Source organism: Camelus ferus, chromosome 1, assembly GCF_009834535.1.
Source record: "Camelus ferus isolate YT-003-E chromosome 1, BCGSAC_Cfer_1.0, whole genome shotgun sequence".
In the NCBI taxonomy this organism is placed as follows: Eukaryota; Metazoa; Chordata; class Mammalia; order Artiodactyla; family Camelidae; genus Camelus; species Camelus ferus.
In genome coordinates, this window is record NC_045696.1 from 119,912,234 (window position 1) to 119,938,194 (window position 25,961).

The following is a 25,961-nucleotide window of genomic DNA, read 5'->3' on the forward strand; positions in this document are numbered from 1 at the left end:
TGCAGGGCTGACCTTCACTATTTACTTAAGTATAGTGATCTTTGAAACCAAAAAAACTTTACACAGCAAATACTTTACATAAATAAAAACATGCACATCTACTTCATAATTAAGCAAAATAAACTTTCAGGAACAAGATATTAATAACGGTTAACGAATGAGACATGAACCCAAGATGGAAGTGGTAAGAGCTGGAACAAGACACATTCCATGACACTTCACTTGGTCTTGTCCACCTACTCAGGCTAAGGCCTGAGTTTCGGGAATCCCACCTTCCTCGCCAAATGGAAACATTCAACTTGGCCGTACCTGACAGATATCCACAGAACAGACGCTTACCCTTTCCAAATTATATAACAAATCCCCCCACTTAACCAGCCTTTCAGATAGAGAAGTAAGGATTTTGGAATTTTCAAGTTTTCCCGCCACTGAAGCACATCCCTATTAATATCACACATAGGAAAAATGATTCTGCTGCAGAAATAAAATGGTAAATGGTTGATGACTGGCACCCGGACAAAGCTCTAGTCTGTTTAAGTTTCCCCAGACTGCGTCTTGACTGCGGCAGGTTGCCATGGCTCCTGAGATACTTGGGAGTTGCTGAGTGGCCCACGACATGGCAGATGTCACACAGAACAAAGAAAAGGCAATTTAAACTATTTAGCTTGAGACTTCAAACCCGTGGAAATCAGCACGGGTAGTTTTCGGCTGTCTCCAAGTGCTGGGAATGTTGGCCCTCCGCGTGCCCCTGCGCTCCGCAGGCTGCTCCCCTGCCCCTCCCTGCAGGCTGTGAGCACCGAGTGTCCCGTGTACACTCCAGGGAAGGAGGGGAGAATGGCGGCTCCTGCTTAGAAGGCGTTCCTGCCAACCAGAGCCCAAGTGAGAGGAAGGGCTGTGTGTGCAGATGGCACTCCAGTTGGCTGAAACCCAGAGGAAGAGCCCAGGAACGGGGCAGCCACAGAGCCCTGGGAGAGGGGCCGGGGTGGCGGTGTGGGGCTGAGAAGGCACAGACCCAGAGAGAGCAAGTCCAGCTCAGCTGGCGGGAGGGCTCTCGTGAGAAGCAGTCTGTGGGGCCAAATTCTGGGTTTCCAAAGAGCAAAGATTCCTCACTCTGTCAGGTAAAGCTGGAGAGGGAGGAGAGGGAACCCTGAAGGCCTGAGCAGAGAACAAGCCTGGAGCTGTGATCACAGATGATACACCAGCAGGGCTGCGCCAGGGGTGACGGGGGGACGGTCCCAGCTCAGCGCACCCGGCTCACCCAGCCCACGGCCACCTATGAGCACTTCCTATGAAATAAACACCTTGACCCGACGTGCCCCAAACCACAGTCTGTCCATATAAATCAGGACTTCGGGCAAAACTAAAAGAGGGAGGCTTAGGTAGACTATTTTTAGTTCAAGTTCCTGGAACCTGCCCCAGCCTGAGCACGCAGAGGGCAGGGAAACCACCCCCATGTCCGGCAACAAGTCTCCCAACCAGGACCTGACCTTCCCTGAGCTGCCGCTACTGAGGAATTAAAAACCAAGTATCTGTTCACTCTAAGTCAGCTCTCCCCACCATGAAGCCCGCTGAAGCCTTGTCCGGGCTCAGACCCCACCTCGGGGCACCAGCCTGTCCCTCTGCCTTTCTGGGTCCAGACCGCTCCCCTCTGGGGCTGGGAAGGGAAAGGCCATCCCCAGGGAGGAGAATTGCTCTTAATGTTCCCGATGCCCACTGAGCCAAAGAAGACGGAGTTTCTCAGAACATGTTCACTCAAATGCCGGAACGGGCTACTCCCCGGGAACGGCGGGCCGGTTTAGCACACGTCCACTGAACACAGAATGTGACTAGTGGCCGGTTTCCTGCAGCAGCGGATTCGCCTGGAAACTGCAACTCCAGAGGCAACCTGTGACTTTTTGCCAGGCGCGGTCTGGGAGCCAGGCACACACAGTGCTTCAGAAGCACGAACAGAAACACCTCACCACACACTGCTGCTTGTTCCCCGCTAACAACGCCTATCCAAACCCTGGTGTGGAAACCGGCCGCTGGGTCCTGTGCTCAGAAAGGTTCCTTCCCCTCCCACCACCACCCCTTGGAAGGACACCAGTATGGTCCGTGTGGAACGCCAGGCCTCAGCATGGCGGCCACTGCTTTAATCTGCTCCCCCCGCCTTGTGTATTTAGGGGCTGTTTGGATCTCAAATGGAGCTATAAGTAGCCAACAATTCTGCCTTCTGGAAGCCAATGCAAGTTCCAGCACACAACTCTGATTCCCAAGTATAAGACTCTCTGTTCTAGCAAGTGAGACTCAGGGCAGGGAGCAGTGGGCAAGGCCCAGATGGGGGCCAGACTGGCCGTGAACCAGCCGTATGCTTCCCCTCGCTTGCAGACAAGGGGCTGACCGACAGTGCTGCAGGGACCCCAGGCTGGCTTGGGGGTGGTCAGACGGCTTCCTTACCACTTCAGGGCAAAAGTTAAAGTGGCTTAGACACACTTCTGTGCTGCAGGGGGAGGGCCCCCTCTCCCGCCCTGAGACTGCCTTTTCTTTCACTGGTGCAAAACATCTGGCCAAGCTGGCGGCTGCTGAGGGTTAAAACTGAAATCACTGGCCAGGTGAAGAGACGCCTTTGAGCACCTAGACCAGGGCACGCCTGTCTGTTCTTCATTAACGGTGTTAACCAAATAAGAAAAGATTCTGTTAGTTCTTCTACAGATCTACTGAAACTCTGAAACGTGAAATTGTTCAAAAATTACACGAGAAAATCACCCATCACCACTAAGTTAAAGACATGGATATCCGAGGCCCGAGAGCCTCCCTCCTCCCACAGTCCCCGACCCACCGCATCCTCCCCTTGGCAGCGGGCTCGCGCCGAAGCGCCCGTGCTCACGGCGGCAGGTGCCCTGGACAGCTGGCTCGGAAAGACCCGGCTCTAGTCTTCACTGTCACTGCCAGACTCACTCAGCTGCAAGTCGTTTCCTGTGAAGAGAAAACAGAGTCAAACCAGAGCACACAACTTGAAAACGGCTTCCCTGCCATTCTTTGCTGGATGGAAAAGCAGGCCACTTCAACTTAGTGAGCAAGGAAAACCGAGGTGGCTCAGTGACAAAACGGGTGCAGTCGCCATTTTTAAAGAACTGCTAATTCTGGTGTCTGCAAAGCACAGCAACACCGCTCACTGGGACAGAACAGGGGAGGAAGAGAGGCTGGCCAGTTTTTGTATGCGTAAATAAATAGCAAAAAAAATTTATGAATAATTCACTCAGTGTCTAGAACTGTTCACATACGCTGCTTTACAACTAAAACGACACCGAGCTGGGCTCCCGTAGAGCGCGCTCTCCTCACTGCCCACCTCAGGTCTCAACTAACGAGCTCTGTGAAGTCTCCAACTTCTGTTCAGTGTGCAGAATTTCGGGTTTAGGGGTAAAGAATGTGAGTATTTCAATCTAATGTTATCATATCAGATAGATTAGCTTAGATTAGATTGAAATATTAATCTCAGGACCCCAGTTGATACCACTTGGAAAAGAACAAAAGTGAACCTTGGTATTTCTGGGTGACTGATCTCCGGGCCACCTCTTCTCAGTTTGTTCTGAGGACCCTGGGGTCCCTGAGATCCTTCCAGAAGGATTCAATCTGCGGCCCTCCTTTTTCTGACTACATATCTATCTGTGTGAGGCCAGATTTTCTTCATACACTTCAACCTAAATAATCTATGGCAACAGACTGAACGCAGAAGCATATGTAAGAATACAGCTTTCTACCAAGGCAGATGTTGAAGAGATTTGCAAAATTTTAGGATTTTTTTTTTTTTTTTTTTGCTGGGGGGAGGTAATTAGGTTTATTTGTTTAGTTTTGTGATGGAGGCATTGGGGATTGAACCCAGGGCCTCGTGCATGCTAAGCATGTGCTCTACCACTTGAGCTATACCCTCCTCTCCGAGACCTGCAAAATTTTAAAGCAATGTTACCTCTCTCACTAAACACCTTTTTGATTTGAAAATTTTACTTTTCATAAAAATATTATTTTTGTTAACATATGATAGTTCACTATTGTCCTTTTAAATGAATCACTGAATGTTTTAAGTATTTCTCAGTTTTAATTTCCAATATGGCAAATACTGATAGATAAAAACTACACACAGTCTGGTAGTTTCCCATCAGGGATACCAAGCTCCCAGTGTGAAACTTACCCACCGGGCCAACCGAGAAGAGCATCCCACACACCCTGACAGCCAGAACCTGGCCCGAGTGGTGGGCAGACACCACCCCAACTGACATCATGACAGTGCCGAACTCACTCAGGTAGCAGAGCAGGGCCCAGCACGGTGGTCCTCCACCGGCAGGGGTTTTGCCCCCGGGGACATGTGGCCGTGTCCTGAGACACTGAGGGCTGACACAGCTGGGGGAGCAGCAGGGAGTGCGCCAGCATCCAGGGGAGACGCCAGGGACGCTCTTCACCATCCCATGGTGCATGGGCCAGGCCCCCACTAGCACATTCACACGTCCACGGTGTCGACGCTGAGAACTATCTTTGCTCCACAGGAGGCAGGTCAACCAGGCCAACTTGCCCGCCACTGCCCCCGACCTTCCCACAGAAGCCACACCCAGTGAGAGAACATCACAGGGCCTGGAGGGAGAACAGCGCAGAGCCCGCACCTCCCCGCCTCCCCTCCGCCCTGCTGCACTGCCAACTGCACCGAAAGCCACGGGACACCACAGAGTCCCTTCCTCTCCTCCCACCAAAGCCTAGCAGGCCTTCAAATACATCCGCACGGCACAGGCTCCCAACTCTGTGGGCCGTGGGCCCTGCGGTCTGACACAGGGCTCTCGTGTGTAAAGAGACCTGGAGATGGGCGACAGAGGGGGGCAGGCAGCGCCCCTCAAGCTGGGTATATGCAAAAACAAAGAGCCCGGCTGGTCACGTTTTGGCACTTTCCAGAATCCACAGGGCCTAATTTGTGCCAATGGGGAAAAGCAGGGAGTGAGCACGGGTGTTCAGTTTTGCGTGTCCCTCCTTTACTGTCTGGTGACTGCTCCTTTCTGCTCCAGACCGTCTGTCAGGACCCCTCCTTGTGCCTTAGCTGCCTTCAGCCCGGCCCGAGTCCCCCCACCTGCCAACAAGGTGAGGGACAGCGCACTCACGGAGGGTGCTCATGAGCTGCGTGCTTCCCTGAGGCCGGCTGGTCCCGTTGGCCACGGCCGGCCGGCTGCCGAAGGGCGGCTGGTGGGGCGGTGGCAGCAGGGGGGACGCAGGGCTGTTGTCCTCGCCGCCGCTGCTGGAGCTCTCGTCGTCGCTGCCCGACGAGCTCTCAGAGTCGGAGGAGCTGCTCCCGCTGCTGCTGCTCATCTGCTCGATGATGTCCACCTCGGCCCGCAGCTCTGCGGGGACGACAGGACACGTTGGCACCCAGCCCGCGGGACAGGAGCCCGGCAGAGCCAAGACGACGTGACCCGAACCAGCTCTCACCAACAGAAACGCCTAACCTGTCTCCACACAGACGAGGGAGACGTTCGATTCGCCCAAAACCACCAAAAAGCAAACTGTTTAGGACAATGACTTTTCTAAGAAATGAATTAAGTCTCTTTCAGCTTTCATCTCCTAAAAAAAGAAAATAGTGAATTATGGGATTAAACCCCAGAAAAGAGCAGAGAGGAGCACTGTTCTGAGGATGATGTGACCCGGATCTGGAAGGCCCAAGGGCCTGCTCCAACCCACTCTAGCCAGTGAATCTTCAAGGAGCTCCAGGGAGAGGAAGGGCCAGAGCAGACAGCCCTTGGGGTCCTTTCCAGCTGCAGGAGGAGCCGTGGGGGCCCAGGAGAGACTGTGGGACCACATGGCTCCTCCATCCCCTTCACACACTAGACTGACAGCCACGCCTCCAGGCACTGCACTTCTGATAATCACAGAGCAGGGAAGGAACACGTTTTATGGAACCATCTCACTGTCTGTGAGTTCATGAAGGACATGGCATAGGACAGAATTGAGAGATGGCAGACTTTCCTGTCCAAACACCATGTGGCCTTACACGACTCTGGTTCCTCAAAGCGTACCTGGCAACAACTAATCCCGCGTGGTCCAATTCCTGTCCGACCAAAGTGAAAACTCTCACAAAGCATTTTAACATCCGTGAGGGAAAAAAAATCAAGAGGCTTAACAACTGTGCACCACGCAGAGTGATCTTGTTTGCTGAAAGACAGCATTTCCACAAGGTGGAAGAGGCAAGCTTCCCAACGGCAACTTTTGATCTCTCCCTGTTTACTACTGTGATGGATTTAACTTTGTTTCATCAAACTTCACAAATAGGAAACACCACAGTTACCTTCATAACTTCTTAAGAGTATGGACAACAACACCGCCCACTGTAGAGGGGAGAGAGCCAAGGTCAGCTGCTCTATCTCAGGTTTACACTGGAGACAGTCTGACCCGACCTCCAGGTCTCCCTAGGCCAGAGTCCACGGCCACTGGCCCTCGTGGTGCGTCCATGTTTACACACCGTGTGTTAGTACAAGCAGCTGACATGTCCCTCTGACCTACACACTATACTAATATTTGGCACACTTGGTTTTCACCCCAACATCTTGGACTTTTCTTCTTCCAAAGCCATCAGGTGCATCGCATGACCCTGAGATGGCAGAGAGGCTTGCTGAAAATGTGGGCTTCTCAGCAGAAAGCTGCAAAGACAGCACAGCGCCAGCCACTATTCCCGACGGCCCCGTCAAGTCAGGTAAGTGGTAGGCGCCCCGAGCCCATCACATATGCACGGGAGCCCTGCGGAAGCTGTTATGATGGCAGAGAACACCAGGGCCACCCCAGACAGCGGCCTTGTCCCCTCCACAAAGACAACGCTGTCCTCCAAGTTGCTGTCACAGCTCCAGAAAACACCCTCTACCTCTTTTGATGTCGTCCAGCTGAGGTTCCGGTGAGGGGTTGTCCTTCAGGGGAGATGTTTTGGGTCCAGTTGGAGGCTTGGTTGGAGCTCTGAACGGCACGGGCGGTGGAGGTGGTGGCGGCTGTGATGGCGGTGGGGGCCGAGGGGGCTGCTGCTCCATCCGAGCCTGGATTTTACTGCTCCCCTCAGCTCTGAAACGAGACGCAGACATCACACTGGTGGGGCAGAAATCGTGGTTCTCAAGTTCGCCCAGGGGACCAAGCACCTGGGAGTCTCCGCAGAACCTGGGCTCTTGACACAGCCTCAAATACGGATGCGTGTGATTGTATCACATGAACTGATTCTACTGCACAAAGGAGTGAAACAGACTCGCTGCCTGCAGGGGGCTGACGTTTTATCACAAGCGGCAGACAAGATACACGGGAAGGATATAATGTGATCATGAGGACCCATCTTACTACCAGAAAATAGAACCACCTGACCTGTGCACACTGCAAAGTTATAATCACAAGTGCACGAGTTAGTAAATAAAACTAGCTCTTGAAATACTGGTCCCTATGCAATTTTCTCCATTATTTCTTTACTGCTTGCTGATTTTGCCACGTGCCAGCTCTTGCGGGCAGACAAGTAGAGCATTCCACCCCAAACCAAGAAAATCCTATTCGTTAACAATTTCTTCTGTAAATGGACTGGCTCAGCACTCTTCAAAATTTGGTGTGCGCACACGTCACCTGGGGATCTCGTTAAAGTGCAGATTCTGACCACGGAGGTCCTGCAAGTCTGTCCTTTATCAAACACCTAAGTGATAAAAAGAACTGCGAGTTCCAGGATGACACTGGAGTAAGAGAAGCACCTACAATCGTCAGCTGTTGGAGGCCTAACAGCGGCACCTGGTTCACGGAGGTGATCAGCACAAAGGCACTGTGGCAGGAGAGGAGGGGGCTCTGCGGAATGCGGCCCCGGACCAGCCCCAGTCTCACCAACCCTCAGACTTCATCTGTGTGTGTGTGTGTGTGTGTGTGTGCGCGCGCGCACTTTAAAGGGTAACAACACCGCCTTTCCCAAAGTCATTTGTAAAGATTAGACAATGCACATAAAACATCTAGCACAGAGCCTGGCGTGTGGTCACCCCTCGATGAATGGTAGCTGCTTTTACTTTCGGGGAACAAGTAAAGAAAAGAGGCTAGAGGACGCATGAACAGAAGAACCTCAGGATCTAACACTCTCTTTAAAACTTAATTACTCTATTACAGTAACTGCTGTATCACCATATAACAACAGAACCACTGGGTTACTTCCATTTATAGAATGAATTTTGATTGTAAGATAAAATTTAATTGGCTTCACGTTAGACGTGTAACGCCTGTTGAATTCAATATTAAAGAGAGCTCACTATTCAAAAAAAATAGACAAAGCTTCATTTTGGTATTATAATGACCTTGAACATAATCTGGTAAAAAATGTTTGCACTCTAATAAACTATATATATTATTCAATTATTCTTTCATAATTACAAATCTGTACATTTAAATTTTATCCCTTAGGTGCTACTATATCAACAATCATGAGATCAATAAAACTGATTTAATTGCGAAGTATCCCCCTTTCCTCGATGGCTTCCATGTTTCAGGTCTTAAAAGCATCATTTCTTTTTGTTGCCTTTGAGGAAGAGATGTTTTGTTGACTTGTCTGAGAAGACACGGGTGGAGCCGTTGGGACTGGACAGGACAGGCAGGACCCAGATGCTTGCATCCTTACGCCATCGCTGGCACAAGACTCCAAGCCACAGACACACCCCACGTGCCTGCACCTGCTACTCCCGTACCTCGTCTTCTTGACCTGGATGCTGCTGCTGAGTTTCTCCAGCACATACTCCCCGGTGTCGTGGTTAATGATGAGCACACAGTCCTTCTGGTATGGCCTCTTGTTCCCCTTGAACACAGTCATGGGTGGCGTGGACCCCTGCATGCCACAGAAGGATAACTGAGACGGTCAGACTGAACACCGCAGTCGTGAACATTGACACTGAGTCTACCGGGGACTCGACCTCATCAGATCTTTTATCAGAGCTACTCAAAAAGGACCGGAATGAACTGATCTGCAGTTGAACTCTTTCTGGTTTCCCAAGCGAAAATAAAGAGGAAATAATACAGCAAGAACCCGTGACTGTGCGACTGGCTCTAAGTAATCAAGAAAGGTGATACACAACTTTAAAATTACTGTACGTTCTTCTGGCGATGGGGCAAATGGTACAAATAATGGTGAAGTGTGAACTAAGAAAAGTCAACGAACCATGACTTGTCACCGTGAGAAGCAGAGCCGCTGAGTGATCTCTGTATCCCCTTGTAAGTGGGGAGCCCAGCGATGTCCCTTCAGACAAGTCACCACAGAGCACTCCCCATGGCAGCCCCTAATTCTGATTAGTTTTAAGTAAGCACATCACACCATTCATCTGCCCAAGGCCTTCCCTCACGACCTGGCCCTTCAACCGCACCCCAGGACTCTGCTGGCCTCCTGTCAGACCCTCGAGCCCCTTCGTGCAGGGATTTAACAAGGCTTCTGCTTGCAACATGCCAACCCCTCCCTCCCTTTCAATTATCCAACCTTCAAATCTGCTCAGAAGTCACTTCCTCAGGGAAGCCTTCCAGGATTTCCTAAAAATAAACGCTATGTTTTCTTATATTTAAACTCCATAAAGGCAAGAAATGTGCTGTTTTGTTCAAGACTGTATTCTCAGTGCCTAGTAATGAGCCAGCCCACCAGGAGGTGCTCAATTAATATTAGACAAATATAGCATTTAATCCCCTGTATGGAATCAAAACTGCTTGGCTCCTTGACGTTTTATTCATACAGTAAAAATTTAGACTTGTAAGGGACCATAGGGACCATTTATCTAATCCCTTCCTTTCACATCTGCGAAACTAAGGTCCAAAGGGAGATGATGTAACTTGTCAAAGGCAACAAGTAATGAGGTGGCAGGTGGAACCGGCAGACAGTAATTCTTCCTCAGCACCAAGCTTCCCAGGGCTCCCTGTCCAGACCTTTTCATTCTATCCCTGGTTACCAAGAACTTCCAATGTTCCAGGACAGGGCCAGGGCATGCGATGACACCTGTTCATTAAGAGTATCTTGTCTGTTCCTTTGGGTTTTGTGATCAGACTGCTGCCTCGGGCAAGGCTTCAAAACAGTCTCTCTACAAGGATTCCTCATCCTTACTTGAGCTAAATACTCTGAACCTCTGGTTCCGCCTGAAACTACCAGCCTGCACATCACCCCTTGCCAGATACATGAACCATGTCGCCCCTGCCTTCCCACGCTCTTAAGCTGTTACAGCCTTTGTATCCGCAGGGCGCCCAAGACTTTCCTCTCTACAGTTGATTGGGGGAAAATGGCAAAGAATTATTTTTACTCAAGTACCTGGGAAGCATGAATTCTATCCCACCCACCCCAACCCCCCCCAAAATTCTTTTTCCTTATACTGGCACTTTGGAAATCTAGAACGTTTTAAACAAGAGAAAATCAAATCACAACAACATAGGATACAAGGCTTCACAGTGATCCCACATTAAAACAATGGAGTAAAACTCACAGGGATATGTGGCAGCGTAATTGTGACTTCATCTCCTTTGCCAACCTGTAGCTCTCCTTCACAGGAAGTGTCTATAGATGCTGGCTTAAAGTCATCTAAAGGGCAATAAGAAAAAAGCATTTACCCACCAGATTACCTACAATGAAGGCTTCCAGAGCATTCTCACTAAAGAACTGAAATTTTTTATAACTCAGATAGACAGAAAATACAAACCACTCAGGCTTTTTTAAAAAGCTACTTCACTGTGGAAAACTTCTCACATGCCAAAGCAGAGAGAATAACACAATGAGCCCTGTGTACCATCACCCAGCCTCAGTAACTACCAGCTCCGGGACAATCTTGTTTCATCTATACCCTCACCTACTTTTCCTCCCATCCCCACTGAGTTATTTTGAAGGGGAAAAAAAAAGCTAGAATTTATACCCCATTTTATTAAGCGAAGATATTCCCTTCCCCCAAGTGACAGATGAACATTAACACCTTATTATTCATAATGAGGTGTTTTATTAAGGTTATTATAAGGATCAAAAGCAACAGGGCACATTTTAAAAAATCCCATGATTGTAAAATCCACAGTGAAATATAAAAAGCCGTGGCATCCTGTAAGCTGATTTCATTTCCCACAGGAACTCTCAGAGTTAGGATATGCCACACTCAACTTCCACAGCTTTAACCAAGATACTCCCGCAGATGTTTGGAGCAGGTGCCTGAACTCTATTTCCAAAGATGAATCCTGCCCACATTTCTAAACTGCTAAAGCACAACACAAACAGCTGTCTTACACCACTGTAACACACACCTGCCTCAAACTGCAGGCCAAGTGCTTCTCTGAAGGGTCTCACTGAAATCCCACACTGCCCTCCACGCTACTAAAACACTAGCCTAGTAAACCGCTCGGGAAATGACGCCCATATCACGTTGCCAATGTCCTCCCTCTGAAAGGGCTGATCTGCTGTCAGTAGGAAGCACAGTAATGGCCTGGCCAAGTGACCACACAAACATAGACCTTCATTATCTAACACGCCCTCTTCCAATGCGTTGAGTCACATCTGGGAGCCCCTTAGACAAAAACAAGTCTTAACCAGCACGAAGGCTACCAGGTTGGGAAACCAGGAGCCTGGGAATCACAGAGGGATGCTCCAAAGGCCAAGTCTTTACCCGGGGCACAAAGTGGAAGCCCTCCCTTAACAGAGTCCTTCATCATGCAGAAAAAGGAAGTCCAGCATAAGGACTGTTCCCACATTCCTTATGCCTGCTCTCTTCTGCTTCCAAACAGAGATCCAGTTTCAACTTCCTCCTGGCTCACAAACTCTAATTTTTTTCTTCACCCACGAGGAACTTGGTCCCCAGGAAGAGTCGGGGGGAGGTGACCTCAAGAGACATCAAAGTCACACAAAAAGTTGGCACGGAGAGGTGGAGGAGGAAGATTGATGAGGCGCAGGGAGGATGCAGATTCCCGGGCTGCGCAGGGGATGAAGCGGGGGTGAGGGAGGACAGAACCAAAACGGACGAGTTAAGAAAAGTGATGAGAACAGGGAAGGGGAGAATGGAATAGGAGGGAGAGTGGAAGAAACTCCGGAGAAAACTGAGGAGTCCTTGGAGCGTGGAGACCCCGGTGGGGAAGTAGAGGGGGCGGCTAGGGAGAAGGACTGGAGTCTGATGACGGGGTCACAGCCTCGCGGGAAGAAAAAGGGGAGTTCGGCGCGCGGGAGGGCATGGCGGGGCATGAACAGAGAAAGGGGCGGCTGATCTTCGGGAGAAGCATGTGGGACCACGAGGCACAGGAACAGTAGGGAGGGACGAAGGGTCAGGTCTAGGAGGAGTGAGATGAGAAAAACAAAAGGAAAAGACGAGACGTCCCGGCGGATATGGGGTGGGAGGAGGGAGCTGACGCTGGCGGGGCCCCCTGGACCTTGGGGGAGCCGAGGTCGGCCGGAGACGGCAGCGGGGCCGTGGACTCACAGCGGATGGTGTGGAAGGAGGCCCGCGGCCGCTTCTCGAAGCTCTCCCCGAGCCGCAGGCAGTGCTCCTCGCGGTCCAGCAGCGGGTTGGCCGTCCCGTTCATGGCCGCGCACGGGCCTCGCGCCCGTAGCGGCGCTCTCCTGGCGCGTCCGCGGCCGGAGCCGCCGGCGCCGGCGTCCGGGCTGGCCGCGCTCCCGGGACCCCGCTCCGGGACGCGCGGGGAGCCGCGCCGGCGCCCACCAGAGGCCGGAAGCAAGTCTTCGCCTCGGCGTCGGGGCGGGGGAAGACTCTGAGGAAGCAGGACCGCTGGATTTCCGGCGTCGGGGAGGGACTTCCGGGCCCACGGCGGAAGTGGCGGGGGCGGTGCCATGGACAAAGGACTCCGCCTGGGGAAGTGGGGCTGGAGGTACTGCAGGTGGGTTTGTCCAGTCGACGGGATTTGCGGCGGTGGCTCCCTAATTCTGCTTCCGAGACTGGGCCTGGCTGAGGGCTCAGTGCGCCCGGCCGTTCGCGTCCAGGGGAACCTAGGAACTGATGACGGGGGCCCAGCGCGCGGCGGACTGGTTTAGCGCGGGCCCGAGAGCCTGTGTAGCCGGCTCCCCGCGGGCCCTCGCGGCCCGGCCGCCTGGTTCATCTCGAGTCGCGGGGCCCTGCGCCGCGCGTCACTGGGGCTCTTCCTCCCGTTCGCGCGGCCGTGGCGGTGCGAGGGCCTCGGTCCCTGGGAAGCGACGCTCCCTCGTCGTGAGAATCAGAGGCTCAGGCCACTCGGGCTTGGCTCCATTTCCCCCCGAAAACCACTGAGTCTCCGATCCTTGGGAAACGATGACCCTGCGTTGGTCTGTTGATTGACCACTCGCCTCTGGGTCGGGCAGCTGTTGTGGTTGTTTTTAGGTCACCTCTTTCACGGGCACTGAAAACTCCCCAAGGTTTCTCAGTTACTTCTTGGGAGGGCCCTTTTTCTAAACTGGTTTCCTATAATAGTTGACGTATTAGGGTTTGAATTAGAGTTCTGTGCGGGAGAGCCCCGGCTGCCGAGTGTCAGCCCTCTGAAGGCAGGGACTGTGTCTTGGGCTTTGTGACCTATTTGCCACAGCGGTGCAGGGTTTCGTGTAGAGTAGGTATCTAGTAAAAGTTAAGTAAATTGAACTATTTGGTGAGAGCACTGTTCCCGAATCACTAACCCAGCATCTTAAAAACTGTCGTAGAGCCTCCAACCAGAATCTCATTCTTTTTCCGCGAAGCACCCGATTCTGCCTGAGGCTTGAATCCCACCCAAGGGACCACATCTGAGAAAACCCAGCCTGTGTCTGCAGCATCACCTTGAGTTCCTCGGATGATTCAGGAATGGAGAATCGTCAGCAGTGTTAAATATACACCATCAACTTAGGAGATGTCATCTTTGCAAAGGAAAGGGCTGCAGGCAAGGAGTCTCAGCTCTGAGGAAGAGGAGAAACTGAAGCGGGACCAAGTTTTAGTGTCTGATTTTAAGCAGCAAAAGCTGGAAAAAGAGGCTCAGAGGAACTGGGACCTTTTTTACAAAAGAAATAGCACTAATTTCTTCAAAGACAGACACTGGACCACCAGAGAGTTTGAGGAGCTCAGGTCATGTAGAGAGGTAAACTTATATCACACCTCATTTGAGCTGTTCTTCTTTTAAGTGGATAAAAGAGGGCTGTTGTATTGCATCCCCGGGGGAGTGTAAGGGAGAGAATTTATGAAGCCTGTCAAAATGTTTTGTACCTTAGAAATACACTGTTTGGTCTCAACTAGTTTTAGCAGTTCCTGGGTTGTATAATACACAGGAGAGGGAACTTTAGTGGGCATTTTCTGTTTCTTTAAAGCTAATCTGAACGTTGTAAATATTAAATTCATACTGGATGATTTCAGTGACCGATTCATAATAATGAGGGTGGTGATGAGCACTATGCCACGCCCCTTTTCTAGAACTTTTCCTGTGTTCTGTAATTTAAGCCTTATAATAACACCGTCAAGTTTGGCATTAGTGTTATCCTCACTCGCTGGTGAATGGAGGCACTAAGCTGTTTAAGTGATTTGTCCAATGACAGAACATGGGCGAGGGGAGAAGTCTGGATTTGAGTGCAAGGGATTTAACCCCAGACAGAGCCTGTTCTGTTAACCAGTATGCTGTATCTTCTCCATACCAGACTGCCAGTGTTGGACAACAAATGACGTGTCAGTATTAGCTTCTGGTTATCTGTTTACTTGTTCATTGTCTGCTTCATAGGCGCAGAGACCTTGTCTCACGTTCTGGACCTTCTGGTTTGTTTTTTCTTTCATTACGCAGATGTAGTGTACTGTAACTTTGGTGTCTCTTTCCTCAGTATGAAGATCAAAAATTGATTATGCTTGAAGCTGGCTGTGGGGTTGGAAACTGTTTATTCCCGCTTTTAGAAGAGGATCGGAATATCTTTGCCTATGCCTGTGATTTTTCTCCACGAGCAGTTGAATATGTCAAGGTTGGTGCACCGTCTATGTATTGTGTTATGTTTCTGTTTTCTTAGACTTGCTTCATCTGCCTTCTATACCCATTTGCCCAATTCCAGTCCTCTCCCTGAAGCTAACCAGCTATGATCAGTGCGAATGTTGTTTCCTGTTTACACGCATATATAATACTTACAGAGACAGCATTATCCAGAAAAGTAGGAAGAAATACTGTAACAACATACTTATATCCACATTCAATGATTGCCAGCATTTTTACCACATTTGCTTTATAGACTTTTTTTTTGCTGAACTGTTTTAAAGTAAGTAACAAACATTGAGACACTTCACTGCTAAATATGTCTGCATACATCTTCAAAAAAATGAGGACTTTTTCTACATGACCACAATATATTCATCTTATCTGACAAAAATAACTGTAAGTCCCTATATCAGTAACTCCCAGTCGAGGTTCAGAGGGCCCCCCGTAGTCTCAGGTGTCTTTTATAGCTGTATTTAATGAAGGACTACATCTTACACTTCATTATGTGCCTTCAATCTCCTGAGCCTAAAACGTGCCTGCCCCCCCGCCTCAACCTTTTCCCCACCGACATGAAGTTTTTGGAGAGCAAGCCGTCTACTGTAATAAGGTCTCACATTTCACTTTGGTGTGGCTGGTTCTTTTTATCATTGTTTAGCTTGTTCCTTTAGCCCCTGTGTTTCTTCTAAACTAGAAATTAGAGTTAAATCAGGAAAATGTATTTGTCAAAAACACTTTAATAGGTGACATCAGACCTTTCACACTGCATCCTGTTGGGAGGCAGTAATGGAATCTCACTGTAAGTGATGCTAGTTTTGCTCACCGGGTGAAGGTGGTAACTACCTAAGTCCCCTGTTGTACAGGTATTTTCTTTTTGCCGTTAACAAGTGTGGGAGATACTTTGGCAACATGCAAGTATCTAGTTTTCCGTCAACCTTCCACAGTTTTAGCATCCATTAGGCTTTTTAAATAGTGCTAGCATATTGTACTATAACTTGCTTTCTTCACTCTACATTATATTTTGTTGAGGTTTTCATCCTAGGACATAATAGATTTAACTGCATTTTATTTACCTGTTACAGTATTCCATAGCCTGGATATACCATACTTTAACAATTGCCTTGTTTATAATTATTTAAGTTGTTTCTAATTTTTTGCTCTTACAAGTAAGGTTACTTTAATCAGCATAATACACATACCTCAAAACACATGTTTATACATCTCTGTGGTGAATAATGGAAGAAGTAAAATTCCTTGGAGAAAGCATACATATTTAAATTTTAATGCCATGCTTTCCAACCAGAAAATTATACCAATTTATAATTTCACCAATAGCATAAAGATATTTTTTCCTCTCTGCCCTCAGTATTTGCTATCAGTTTTCTTTATATCTTCCAACCTTATGGACAAATAATAGTGCCTCCATATTTTAAATTGTTTATTCCTTACAACCAGTGAGGGACTTTGTAATATGTAAATAAGCCATTAGTTTTTCTTCCTGTTGGTGAGTTCCTTTATTCCACATATATTTGTCAAGAACCTAGTATGTGCTGGTCACAGTTCTAAGCACTGGGATTAAGTAGTAAACAGACAAGAACCCCACTCACATGGCACTGGGAGTGAATTGTCTGTTCACACCTTTGCCCATTTGTGATTTTATTTCTTATTTTTAGGATATATTCTGGATATTCTGTTACATTCGTTGCAAACATTTCTTCCAGTTTATTCAGCTTGTTTTATGGTATTGTTTTACGACAGGATTTAAGTGATCATGTCGAATGTATTAATCTCTTCCTTTTGAGGTGCTAAGATTTTCTGTCTCGCTTAGGAGTTCTGTAATCACGTAGATTTTTTTTTTTTACAATTTTGGTATTAAGGTTTTCCTGTGGCGTAAAAACGTCTTTTAATTGAAGTATATAGTAGGTTACAATGTTGCATCAATTTCTAGTGTACAGCACATTATATCAGTCGTACATACACATACATATATTTGTTTTCATATTAAGGTTTTTAATTAATCTGGAAAAAGTCTGGCCGTTATTTCTTTAAGTATTTCTTCAGCTCGTTTTCTCCTCTGCTTCTGGGATTCCAATTACACGTATGTTGTACCATTTGCTATTGTCCCACAGCTCTTGGATGTGTCTTTGTTCGTTTTTTTGTTTTTAACTTTTTTTCCTTTTGTATTTTCAATTTGTGTAATTTCTGTTGTCCTGTCAAGTTCACTGATTCCTTTTTGGACAGGAGGCATTCCTGTTGATGAGCTGTCAAAAGCATTCTTTGTTTCTGTTACTATTGGTTTTTAGCATTTCCAGTTGATTTTTTTTTTTTTTGGTAATTTCAATTTCTCTGTGAAATTACCTATCTGATCTTGCATATTGTCTGCTTTTTTCATTGGAGCCTTTAATACATTAATCATAGCTATTTAAAATGTCCAAATACATTAATCATAGTTATTTAAAATGTCTAAATCTTTAGTTCCAATATCTGTGTCTTACTTGAATCTGGTTCTCATACTTGCTTTGTCTCTTCAGGCCATGTTTTTCCTGCTTTTTTATGCTTTGCGCCTTTTTGTTGAGAGCTGGGTATGTTATATAGGGCCGTGGATACCGAGGTAATAAGGATCTGTAATAATCTAGACAGGAGTTGGGCTGTATTTGAAGACTGTCATTGCTGTAGTTACCTGTGAGGTTTGTTGTTGCCACGGGCACCAGAGACTTCAGACTCCTCTGGTGACTGGTTTTTGTCTCTCCTCTTGGCTCTGGGTCTTCCCTTTGTGCAGGTCCCCATAGAAGATCTGTCTCTTGCAGCTTTCCCAGTAACCACCTGTTATCACTGGAGGCCAGTCGGTAGGGTGTGGGTAAAGGGATCATTCTCTCATGATCTGAGTCTTAGTTTTTGAACTGCATCGTGGGCCTGTGTCATAGGGGTATGGCCCTCACAAGTGTTTCTACTTCTCCTGGAATAGAGCTTCTCTCTCCCGTCCCTCCTCCAGCTGTGGGCCATATCCACCTGTATCATCCTCTGGCCTTGAGGCCGTTCCCTCCACAGAGTGAGCCCAGGTCTGAGCAGAGTGGTTCCCTCTCCCAGGGGAGTGGTATTCCACCAGTGCCCTAAGGCTGCAGGCCTCTGATGACTTTTTCCCTGCAGATCAGGCCTTTTCTCCCTTAAAGGAGATGAGAAAGTCCAGCATCAGAAAGAGCACCATTCTCTCTGCGAGAGCCTGGTGATGTTCTGGCGGTAACACCTCCGAAGGGTGGGAACATCCTGATGGCTTCAGCCCTGGGCACTTCACAGCAGCCTCGCTCAGTGTCCAGCTGTTTGTCAACTTTTTAGTTTTCTCTCTCCAGTCTGGAAGTTTCTGCCTCAGGTAAGCAAATGCTTTCCTCCATCTCCCGAAGGCCCCTGTCCCTCTCCAGATTTGGGGACAGCTGGTTGTTCTTTGACCTCTGTTCTTTTGTGGGTTCACATAAACGTTGCTGTTTGTCCAGCTTCCTTTCTGTAAGGATGGGGGCCACATCCTTCCAGCCCTCCGCATCTCTGTGCTAGAACTGGAGGTCCTTCCATCCCTCTGGGCGCCACTTGTCCTCTGACTCCAGCAGGTGGAGCTAGTTGTCTCAACAGTGAATGGATAAGAAATTCAGTTTCCATTCCTGACATCACCTTTATTATCCACCTTTATAAAAAATCTAATGTCATTTTTGTCGTCTGTCTTCTGTCATGTACACTACTCATTCCTCTATACCCATGGGTCTGTGTGGGGACTGTTTTGTCTCAGTGATCAATCTGTCCCCACCCTCAAACCATGCTGTTTTAGTGCTACATTTTGTGATATGTCTTGATGTTCAGTAGTGTACCTCCTCCTCCATTCTTCATTTAAAAATTGACTTGGCTATTCCTAAAGATTTTCACTTTCAGATGAATAAAATTCACCTTGTCAAAGTTCCTAGAAATCTGTTGGGATTCAGTAGAGGTTGCATTGGATTTAGAAGTGGAGGTATATTATGCTGTACACCAGAAACTGACATGTTATAACTGACTATAGTTAAAAAATAAAATATAACGGAAGTGGAGTCATAGGTAGAATTGATTCCATATTGAACCTTCCCATCTCATAACTTTTTATGTATATTTATTAAGGTCTTCATTTACATTAAAGAAAAGTTTAATGTTTTTCTTCATAATGCTCTTATACATGTGTTGAAATCCACCAACCAAAATTTACACACTTTTACTAAAAAAAAAGAGTTAGGTTTATTTAGCTTGCTGCGTCAAGGGAAAATCTACCCAGAAGAACTGTGGGAGCATCTCAGTGAAGGGAGTTGGAAGGACTTCTCATGGGATTTAGGATTGTAGTGGGTGATTCAAAGGAGGGATAAGGAAGCAGAGGCAGGTTTTGGATTATCATCCCTCTGGAAATACATGCTTCTAAAACGCTTGGTTTTGAGTTTATGATAGACCGTGTACTCAGTTGGAAGTGATTTGTGAAAATGAAGTCTTGCCCTTGTGGCACCGTTGAATGTTACACGCTTCATCGTGCACATGGTTCACTGCTCAGTTGTACCCAGTAACCGTCAGTTACTGTGTAGCAGCACAAGTGGGAATAGCATCTCTTTTTGATGCCTTTTTTCCCCTCAATGTATCAACACGGATGTTGCATTGAAATTACTCTGTTTTTTCCCCTCTAGCAAAATCCTTTATACGACACAGACAGATGCAAGGTATTCCAGTGTGATCTAACTAGAGATGACCTTCTGGAGCACGTGCCCCCAGAGTCCGTGGACGTTGTCATGTTGATATTTGTGCTCTCTGCGGTTCACCCTGATAAGATGCACCTAGTCTTACAGAACATTTACAAGGTCGGTGATGGGGAGCCTGGGCTGGAGAGTCAGACATCCTGATCTTTCCCCCTCCCCCCCTTCTGAGGCTCAGAGTCTCCCCACTGAGGTGGGCTGTGTGTCAGTATATGGAAAGAGGTTCTACACAAAACATCCACCCTGAATCTGATTTGCCTGATGGCCACCGCTGCCCTTCAGAGCTTGGCCAGTCTCAGAGCAGGGACGGTTTTGCAGCTTCCTGGGCTCTTGGAGTCCTGCCATAAAGTGAGAGGCTGAGGTCCCGTGGACAAGAGCTCACAGCTGGAGGCAGAGCCCTAGAGTCAAAATGTGGCTTCCCGACATAGGCGAGTTCCTTTACCTCCCCAAGCCTCCGTTTCATTACCTGTAGAACGTTCAGATAATAGTGCCTAGATCTTAGGATTTGGAGGAGATTATATGAGATCTGTACTAAGTACTTAGCACCATGCCTGGAATGTGGTAAGTGCTCTTTCAAAGTCAGCCATTGTGGGGAGGGCGTAGCTCATGGGTGGAGTGTGTGCTTAGCAGGCACCGGGTCCTGGGTTCAGCCCCCAGTCCCTCCATGAAAGTCAGCCATTGTTCCTGCCGTCATTGTTATTAGGAGGGGGAGAACCCAAACTGCTGGGGCCGCCGGGAGGCTGCCACCACACTCAGGAAGTAAAGTGTCACTCCTAAGTCACGTGACCCAGGGCAGGCCCCTCATCATCCTTCCTGGGCCTCAGCTTTCTTGTCTGTTAAAGGGGGATGCCTCTCATGGAGTTATCATGAGAGGCAGGTGAGATCCCACATGAGGTTTTTTGTCCACTGTAATAGTGCTCTCTGATATATAGTTGGTAACAGTGTTTATTGTTTTAAGATCAACCAAATCAAGAAATGATTTTAAAAGAATAGCATGTTCGCACTGTAAACAGTTTACTATAACTTTAAAAATGTTGGTGCCCACTTAACTGTTCTTTTAGGGCAGAGTCAAGTCTTTTGCTCTGAGTATGGGGCCGTTTGTCTTTCCTACGTGGGCCACACATACAATAGAGTTTTCGTTTCTCTAAAAGTAGAACGAGAACTTAAAAGCAATTGGTAAGTAATATGAGGGAAGATTCTTTTATATGTTAACCCAGACTTCCACAGTCGACCCTCCCACGCCTGATTAAACAGCAGTTTGTTCAGTGCGCAGTCACGCCCTCGCAGTGGGGGACGTGCTGAGTCTTACCGTGCCTTTGAGTAGCAGCCCTTTGCCCTTTGTATTACGGGTATGTTGGTCCGGCCCCTTTCCTGACCGTCACAAATGCATGTTATCTTAGTCCCTAGACTAATCAGATTTTATTTTACAGCAGGCCTTGTTTGACTGGGCCCCCAGAGTTATGTGCAGTCCGTTGTGTTTCGTAGGTGTTAAAGCCAGGCAAAAGCGTCTTGTTTCGCGACTATGGGCTCTATGATCATGCCATGCTTAGGTTTAAAGCCGGCAGCAAACTTGCAGAAAACTTCTATGTTAGACAGGATGGAACCAGATCGTATTTCTTCACTGATGGTAAGCCTGAGGGGATCTGTCTTTATTCCTGTTTACTTGATTGTATTATCACTGTGGCACCGGGTGGGGTGGGAGCAGCTCTACTCCACACACAGGCCACTTACCCAGCGCCAGCTGTCAGCTCACAAGCCTCCTCTGGTGACAGCGTCTAGTGACTGAGCTGAGTTCGTGGATAGGCTTGGACACGCCATGTGGACCACCTGCCAGGAGCTATGCTGAGGGGCAGAGGGCAAACCAGGCTCTTCAGTAAAGCAGGTAGGGCCGTACAGTGCCATGAGGTTAGGCACAAAGGCAAGAAATCTTTTTCTGTAAAAATGATTGACTCTTTTTAACTACACAAACTTGATATAGAGGGGTCTTTAAAGGATCATTTTTGATCGGAAAACCGTCCAAACACCGAACATTATTTTATTTTAGGTATTTTGAACAATAATTTTAAGCCTGTTTAATACAGGCAGACATCATTTTATTACACTTTGCAGATAATTGTGTTTTTCTCCAGTTGGAGGTTTGTGGCAACCCTGTGCCGAGCAGGTCTGTTGGCACCATTTTTCCAACAGCATTTGTTCATTTCATATCTCTGTCACATTTTGGTAATTCTCACAATATTTCAAACTATTTCATTATTATTGTATTTGCTATGGTTACCTGTGATGAGTGATCTTTGATGTTACTTTTGCGAAAAGATTTTGACTTGTTTTAGGCTCGTGATGGTTCGCAATAAAGTATTTTTTAATTCAGGTATGTACATTGTCTGTTTAGACATAGTGTTATTGCACACTTAATAAACTACAGTATAGTATAAGCACGACTTTCACCCACACTGAGGACCAGAACATCCACGTGACTGCTTTATTGTCGTGTCTGCCCTTGTTGCAGTGGTCTGGACCAAACTCACAGTACCTCAGGGGGGCGCCTGTGATCTGGACCATATGATAATTGCCTTCTTAAGCTCTGTTTTTTTTTGTTTGGTTGGTTTTTTTTACAACATTTGTATTTCTTGAAATGAACTATTCTCTTAGATTCTAAAAATAAAGCTAAAAACAAGTGATTACCAATAAAACTACGAAACAGTAAAAATGTCAGGTGAAAATTAAAAATTTGTTTTAAAGTTTCAGATTCATGAAATCTGATTAAACCAACTGTAAGTAATTGAGAGGAGGCAGTAATGCCTACAGAGGGCTTCGGAACACATTCTTCGGAGCAATGCCTTCACAAGTCTTTGTTCCCGCTGCGTTGCCGGTCTGGTTGTTTCATTTAACTTGTAGGGATGTGTTATTTGGACTGGCTTTTCCTTAGGGTGTGTCACCATCGGGTGATTTTTCTCCCCACTCTGGTCACAGCTTCTCCTCCTTCGTGTTAAGACGGATGAGGCTCTCGATGTAGACAGATTGAACACACGCACACTTGGTACGAGTCCAGCCAGTTTAGAGTCATGTTTCTCACTCAGACTTTCATACTTGGGGAATCCTTGCAGGGCAAGGTGCGCTTCTCCAGGTCTTCCTCAAACTTTTTTTGGTTCCTGTTTAGTTGGGGGTTTCTGTTTGGGTGTAAGCCAGTGAGAAGTAGGAGTGTGTTAGCTTTCCAAAACAGAAGCTGCTTTAGCTTTCAGCACTGAGGTTCTCCTTCTGTTAAGGACGAGGCTCTGGGCCCCCACCCCCTCACCGCCGCTCCGTGGTGTGGTGGTGTCCAGCCTGCAAGCGCCGTCCATCTGCCTGTCTTCTAGACTTCCTGGCGCAGCTCTTTCTGGACACGGGCTACGAAGCAGAGGTGAATGAGTACGTGTTTCGTGAGACGGTGAATAAAAAAGAAGGCCTGCGTGTGCCCAGGGTTTTCCTTCAGAGCAAGTTCCGCAAGGCTCCCAAGAGCCCAGTTCCTGGGGACCCGGGCCTGGGCCGGGAGTCCTGACCTCTCCCGAGGTCGGCATCTGTGCCTCCCCTTGGAGAGGAAAGTTTAAAGTCACTCTATGTATTTTGTGTATTTTTATATCTTAACTTTTTAAAATGAGGATATATAATTTTTATATTAAAAAGCAAATGTGTGTGCATTATAGCAATGTAAATAAAATTGCAAGGCCTAAAAGGTAGTTTTATGGCATAACATATTTTAGCTGGTTTGTGTGAGATTCCACAGAGGACAGCGTAGGGCCCTGGCACTTAGATCCTCAGCATTTGTTACTCTGTGAGTGGGCCTCCCGGCAGCACGTCAGACAGCCCTGCAGAAAATGGGGCCAAACAGACGAAAATAGCACATCCATGTGTATTGTTAGCCTGAAGGATTGTTCTCTTTACTTCTCTTCCCATTGTCTCATATTTGCCCATTTTTCTCTGCTTCCGCTCATTCATGTGCCCTTCAAGACCAGTATTCCTCAGGTGCCACTTGTGGTCTCTCAAGAATGCCCTGTAGCTCCCTACCTCATTCTTGAGAGTCTCTGTAATTGGGCCAGTTTGTGGCCACCCTGCCCCGATGGAGAGAGGGGAAGGCCATCACCTGTCCCCATCCTCCCGATGCAGTGTTTCCAGGAAGACAGTGGACGGACTGTCCCAACCCCCACTGGGAAATGAGGAGGCAGTGGCTCGGAGGTAGTGACCACATGGCTAGTGTTGCAGTGGACCACGAGAAATCCTGAAATTGGTCCACTGACCTGTTCCCCAGGCATTCCCATATAAAGACTTTTTCTATAGAATATAAAATCAGAGTTCCTTTGCTCTGCTGACAAAAGTTAATCCTGTAAGCCTTTATGTTTCCCTTCTTGCAAAAGCTGTTTATGAGAACGTCTGTCTTCAGAGTTGTCTGGACTGCACATGCGGCCAGCTAGGGCGCTGAAACCCACCGCGTCAGAAGGGGGATGGTCCCCACGCGGAGGGGCTGGGGAGCAGTCATGGCCTTACGTCCCCGGCTCCTGGAAGGGAGAGGGACAGGTGGTGGGCTCAGCACGCTCGCTGGGTGTCCTCCTGCCGTCTGTCCCTGACTTCTTGAGGGGGTGTCTCAAGGTCCGGGGAAGCAAGAGGAACCCCCTGTCTCCCGTTGGTCTGTTGCTTTACTTATTCTTCCCCCTTCTTTTTAAGGCTGGAAGATGGCTGTCCCAGGTGAGAACAAATCTGATAAGGAATAGAACAGAGTTGTCTGTTGAAACCAACCTGTACAGAAGGTGGCCCTGGGGTGGGGGCGGGGTGGGGGGTGTGGGCTCACAGGCCTCCTCACTGAGTGAGGGGCAAGCCCAGCCCCAGAGCAGTTGGTTAGGGGAGAGCCACGACCAGCCCCAGGCCCCACATCCCGCCCCGGGCTCTTTGCTCTCAGCACCTCCCCCGTGAACCCACAGCCAGCTTCAGCCCAGAAGGCCGCTCAGCAGCCTCCACAGAGGTCCTTTCACTGTGCTCCACCAGGTCTGCCCAGTGTCACTTGGCTCCTAGTGGCTGAGCTGGATTAAAAACTGGACATTTAAAGTAGACAGTGGGGAGCAGGGTGGTGTCGCCATAACTGTGCCCAGATGAAGACAGAGGAGAGGGTCTTCTCTGGGTTGGGGGCCCCGGGAGTCCGGGAAAGCAAGGCCACGGCTGATTTAGTCGCAAAACTCTGACAGGATTTGCTACATCGTAGAGTACAGAGTCCACCAATATAGCCTTGTCTTCCCAGACAGAAAACAGCCCCGGAAAGGTAGTGAGTACCGGTTTCCAGTACTGCAGAAAGCAGCGGAAGTACCGCCGTGCTCTGTAGCGTGGTGTATATGCTGACACGCAGTCTAGCGCACAGGATGCCACATGGCGTAGACCGTGCACCATGCTCTGTGGTACCACGGGTTCCTGCCGAGTTTTTGATATATACTCCATCCAACACCGCTAATTATGTTACGCTGTTTGGAATATGAACATCTGGGCTCAAGTCCAGGACTCGCCCCAGACGTGTAGCCAACTTTCTTGAGCCCCGGGCTTCACGTTTCCAAGACCAAGGTCCTGCCACCACAGCACAGGCCGCTGCCGCCGTTCACCGAGCGCTCTGCTTACTGCACGGTTACCGTCAGGTGCTAGCTCCTTCTGTTCGATGGTATTCCTCAAGAAAACAACCTCTCCTGTGATTTTTAACCCAAACTTCTCTTCCGTCGTATTTAACATGGGGGCCTTTGAAAGGGCCCGGGATTTGGATGCACCACCACAAGGTGGCGCTAGGTGCCAGCGCTTCCCATCGGCTGCCCCCACCCCATCTTGTTTGAGGTTAAAATGTGTCCATTCTTGTTGTCTTTGAAGAAAAATGCCTACAAATGTGTTTTCTGGGTCAGCTTTACCTCATAGGGTCATTGCTGGCCTCACTGGGGGGGTAAGAAGGCCAGGGTGCTTTTATCCAGCGTTCAGTCTGCACTGCCTATGGAAGGCAGCATTTTTAGGCTCTGACGGGGTCTGCAGGGCCTCCCTCCTCCTCACCCTTGAACCGTTCTGTGGACTTGCTTTTCCTGCCGCCAGAGAAGAAAGCAAGCGAAGGGACTGCAGCGTGGACCCTTGTTTGCCTGGCACATCGTTCAGACGTTTGTGACAGCCTTTGCTCCCCTGTTTCACTGTCGTCAGTCATGAGAGGGAAGCTGGGAAATAAATCGTGTCTACCAACAGAGTGTTTTCCAGGACCGTGTTTGCTGTGGGGGCAAATATTTAACAGAAACTTACAGAGGCGCCACTACTGGAACCAAACGT

The 25,961-nt window shown here is 48.4% G+C and overlaps 2 protein-coding genes across 4 annotated transcripts in view; one reads left to right on the plus strand and one right to left on the minus strand.

Moving 5' to 3' along the window:
• On the minus strand, window positions 1-12,794 carry EAF1 (ELL associated factor 1). Its single transcript, XM_006190795.3, has 6 exons — window positions 12,420-12,794; window positions 10,458-10,552; window positions 8,694-8,830; window positions 6,869-7,059; window positions 5,121-5,357; window positions 1-2,955 (listed from the first exon to the last, which is right to left on the minus strand). The coding sequence occupies exons 1-6, from the start codon at window positions 12,787-12,789 to the stop codon at window positions 2,909-2,911; spliced, it is 1,077 nt and encodes a 358-aa protein (XP_006190857.2). The 5' UTR covers window positions 12,790-12,794; the 3' UTR covers window positions 1-2,908.
• Window positions 12,724-25,961, plus strand: part of METTL6 (methyltransferase like 6) — a 22,243-nt gene continuing 9,005 nt past the window's right edge. The window contains exons 1-6 of one of the 3 annotated variants that reach the window (XM_032489214.1): window positions 12,724-12,834; window positions 13,625-14,034; window positions 14,762-14,896; window positions 19,587-19,757; window positions 21,138-21,279; window positions 23,006-25,877. In XM_032489214.1, coding sequence (XP_032345105.1) covers window positions 13,810-14,034; window positions 14,762-14,896; window positions 19,587-19,757; window positions 21,138-21,279; window positions 23,006-23,187 — 855 coding nt within the window. In that variant the 5' untranslated portion in view covers window positions 12,724-12,834; window positions 13,625-13,809 and the 3' untranslated portion in view covers window positions 23,188-25,877. Of the gene's footprint in view, window positions 12,835-13,624; window positions 14,035-14,761; window positions 14,897-19,586; window positions 19,758-21,137; window positions 21,280-23,005; window positions 25,878-25,961 lie in introns of those variants that run through there. The other 2 variants (XM_032489226.1, XM_032489236.1) reach the window with 2 other exon arrangements.

Coding starts and splice junctions, on each gene's coding strand:
- EAF1 (XM_006190795.3), bottom strand. CDS start 12,789: ATGGCACCGCCCCCGCCACTTCCGCCGTGGGCCCGGAAGTCCCTCCCC. Junction 8,831..10,457: donor TTACGCTGCCACATATCCCT/GTGAGTTTTACT, acceptor TGTGGCATGCAG/GGGTCCACGCCACCCATGAC. Junction 7,060..8,693: donor ATCCAGGTCAAGAAGACGAG/GTACGGGAGTAG, acceptor GTCTCGTTTCAG/AGCTGAGGGGAGCAGTAAAA.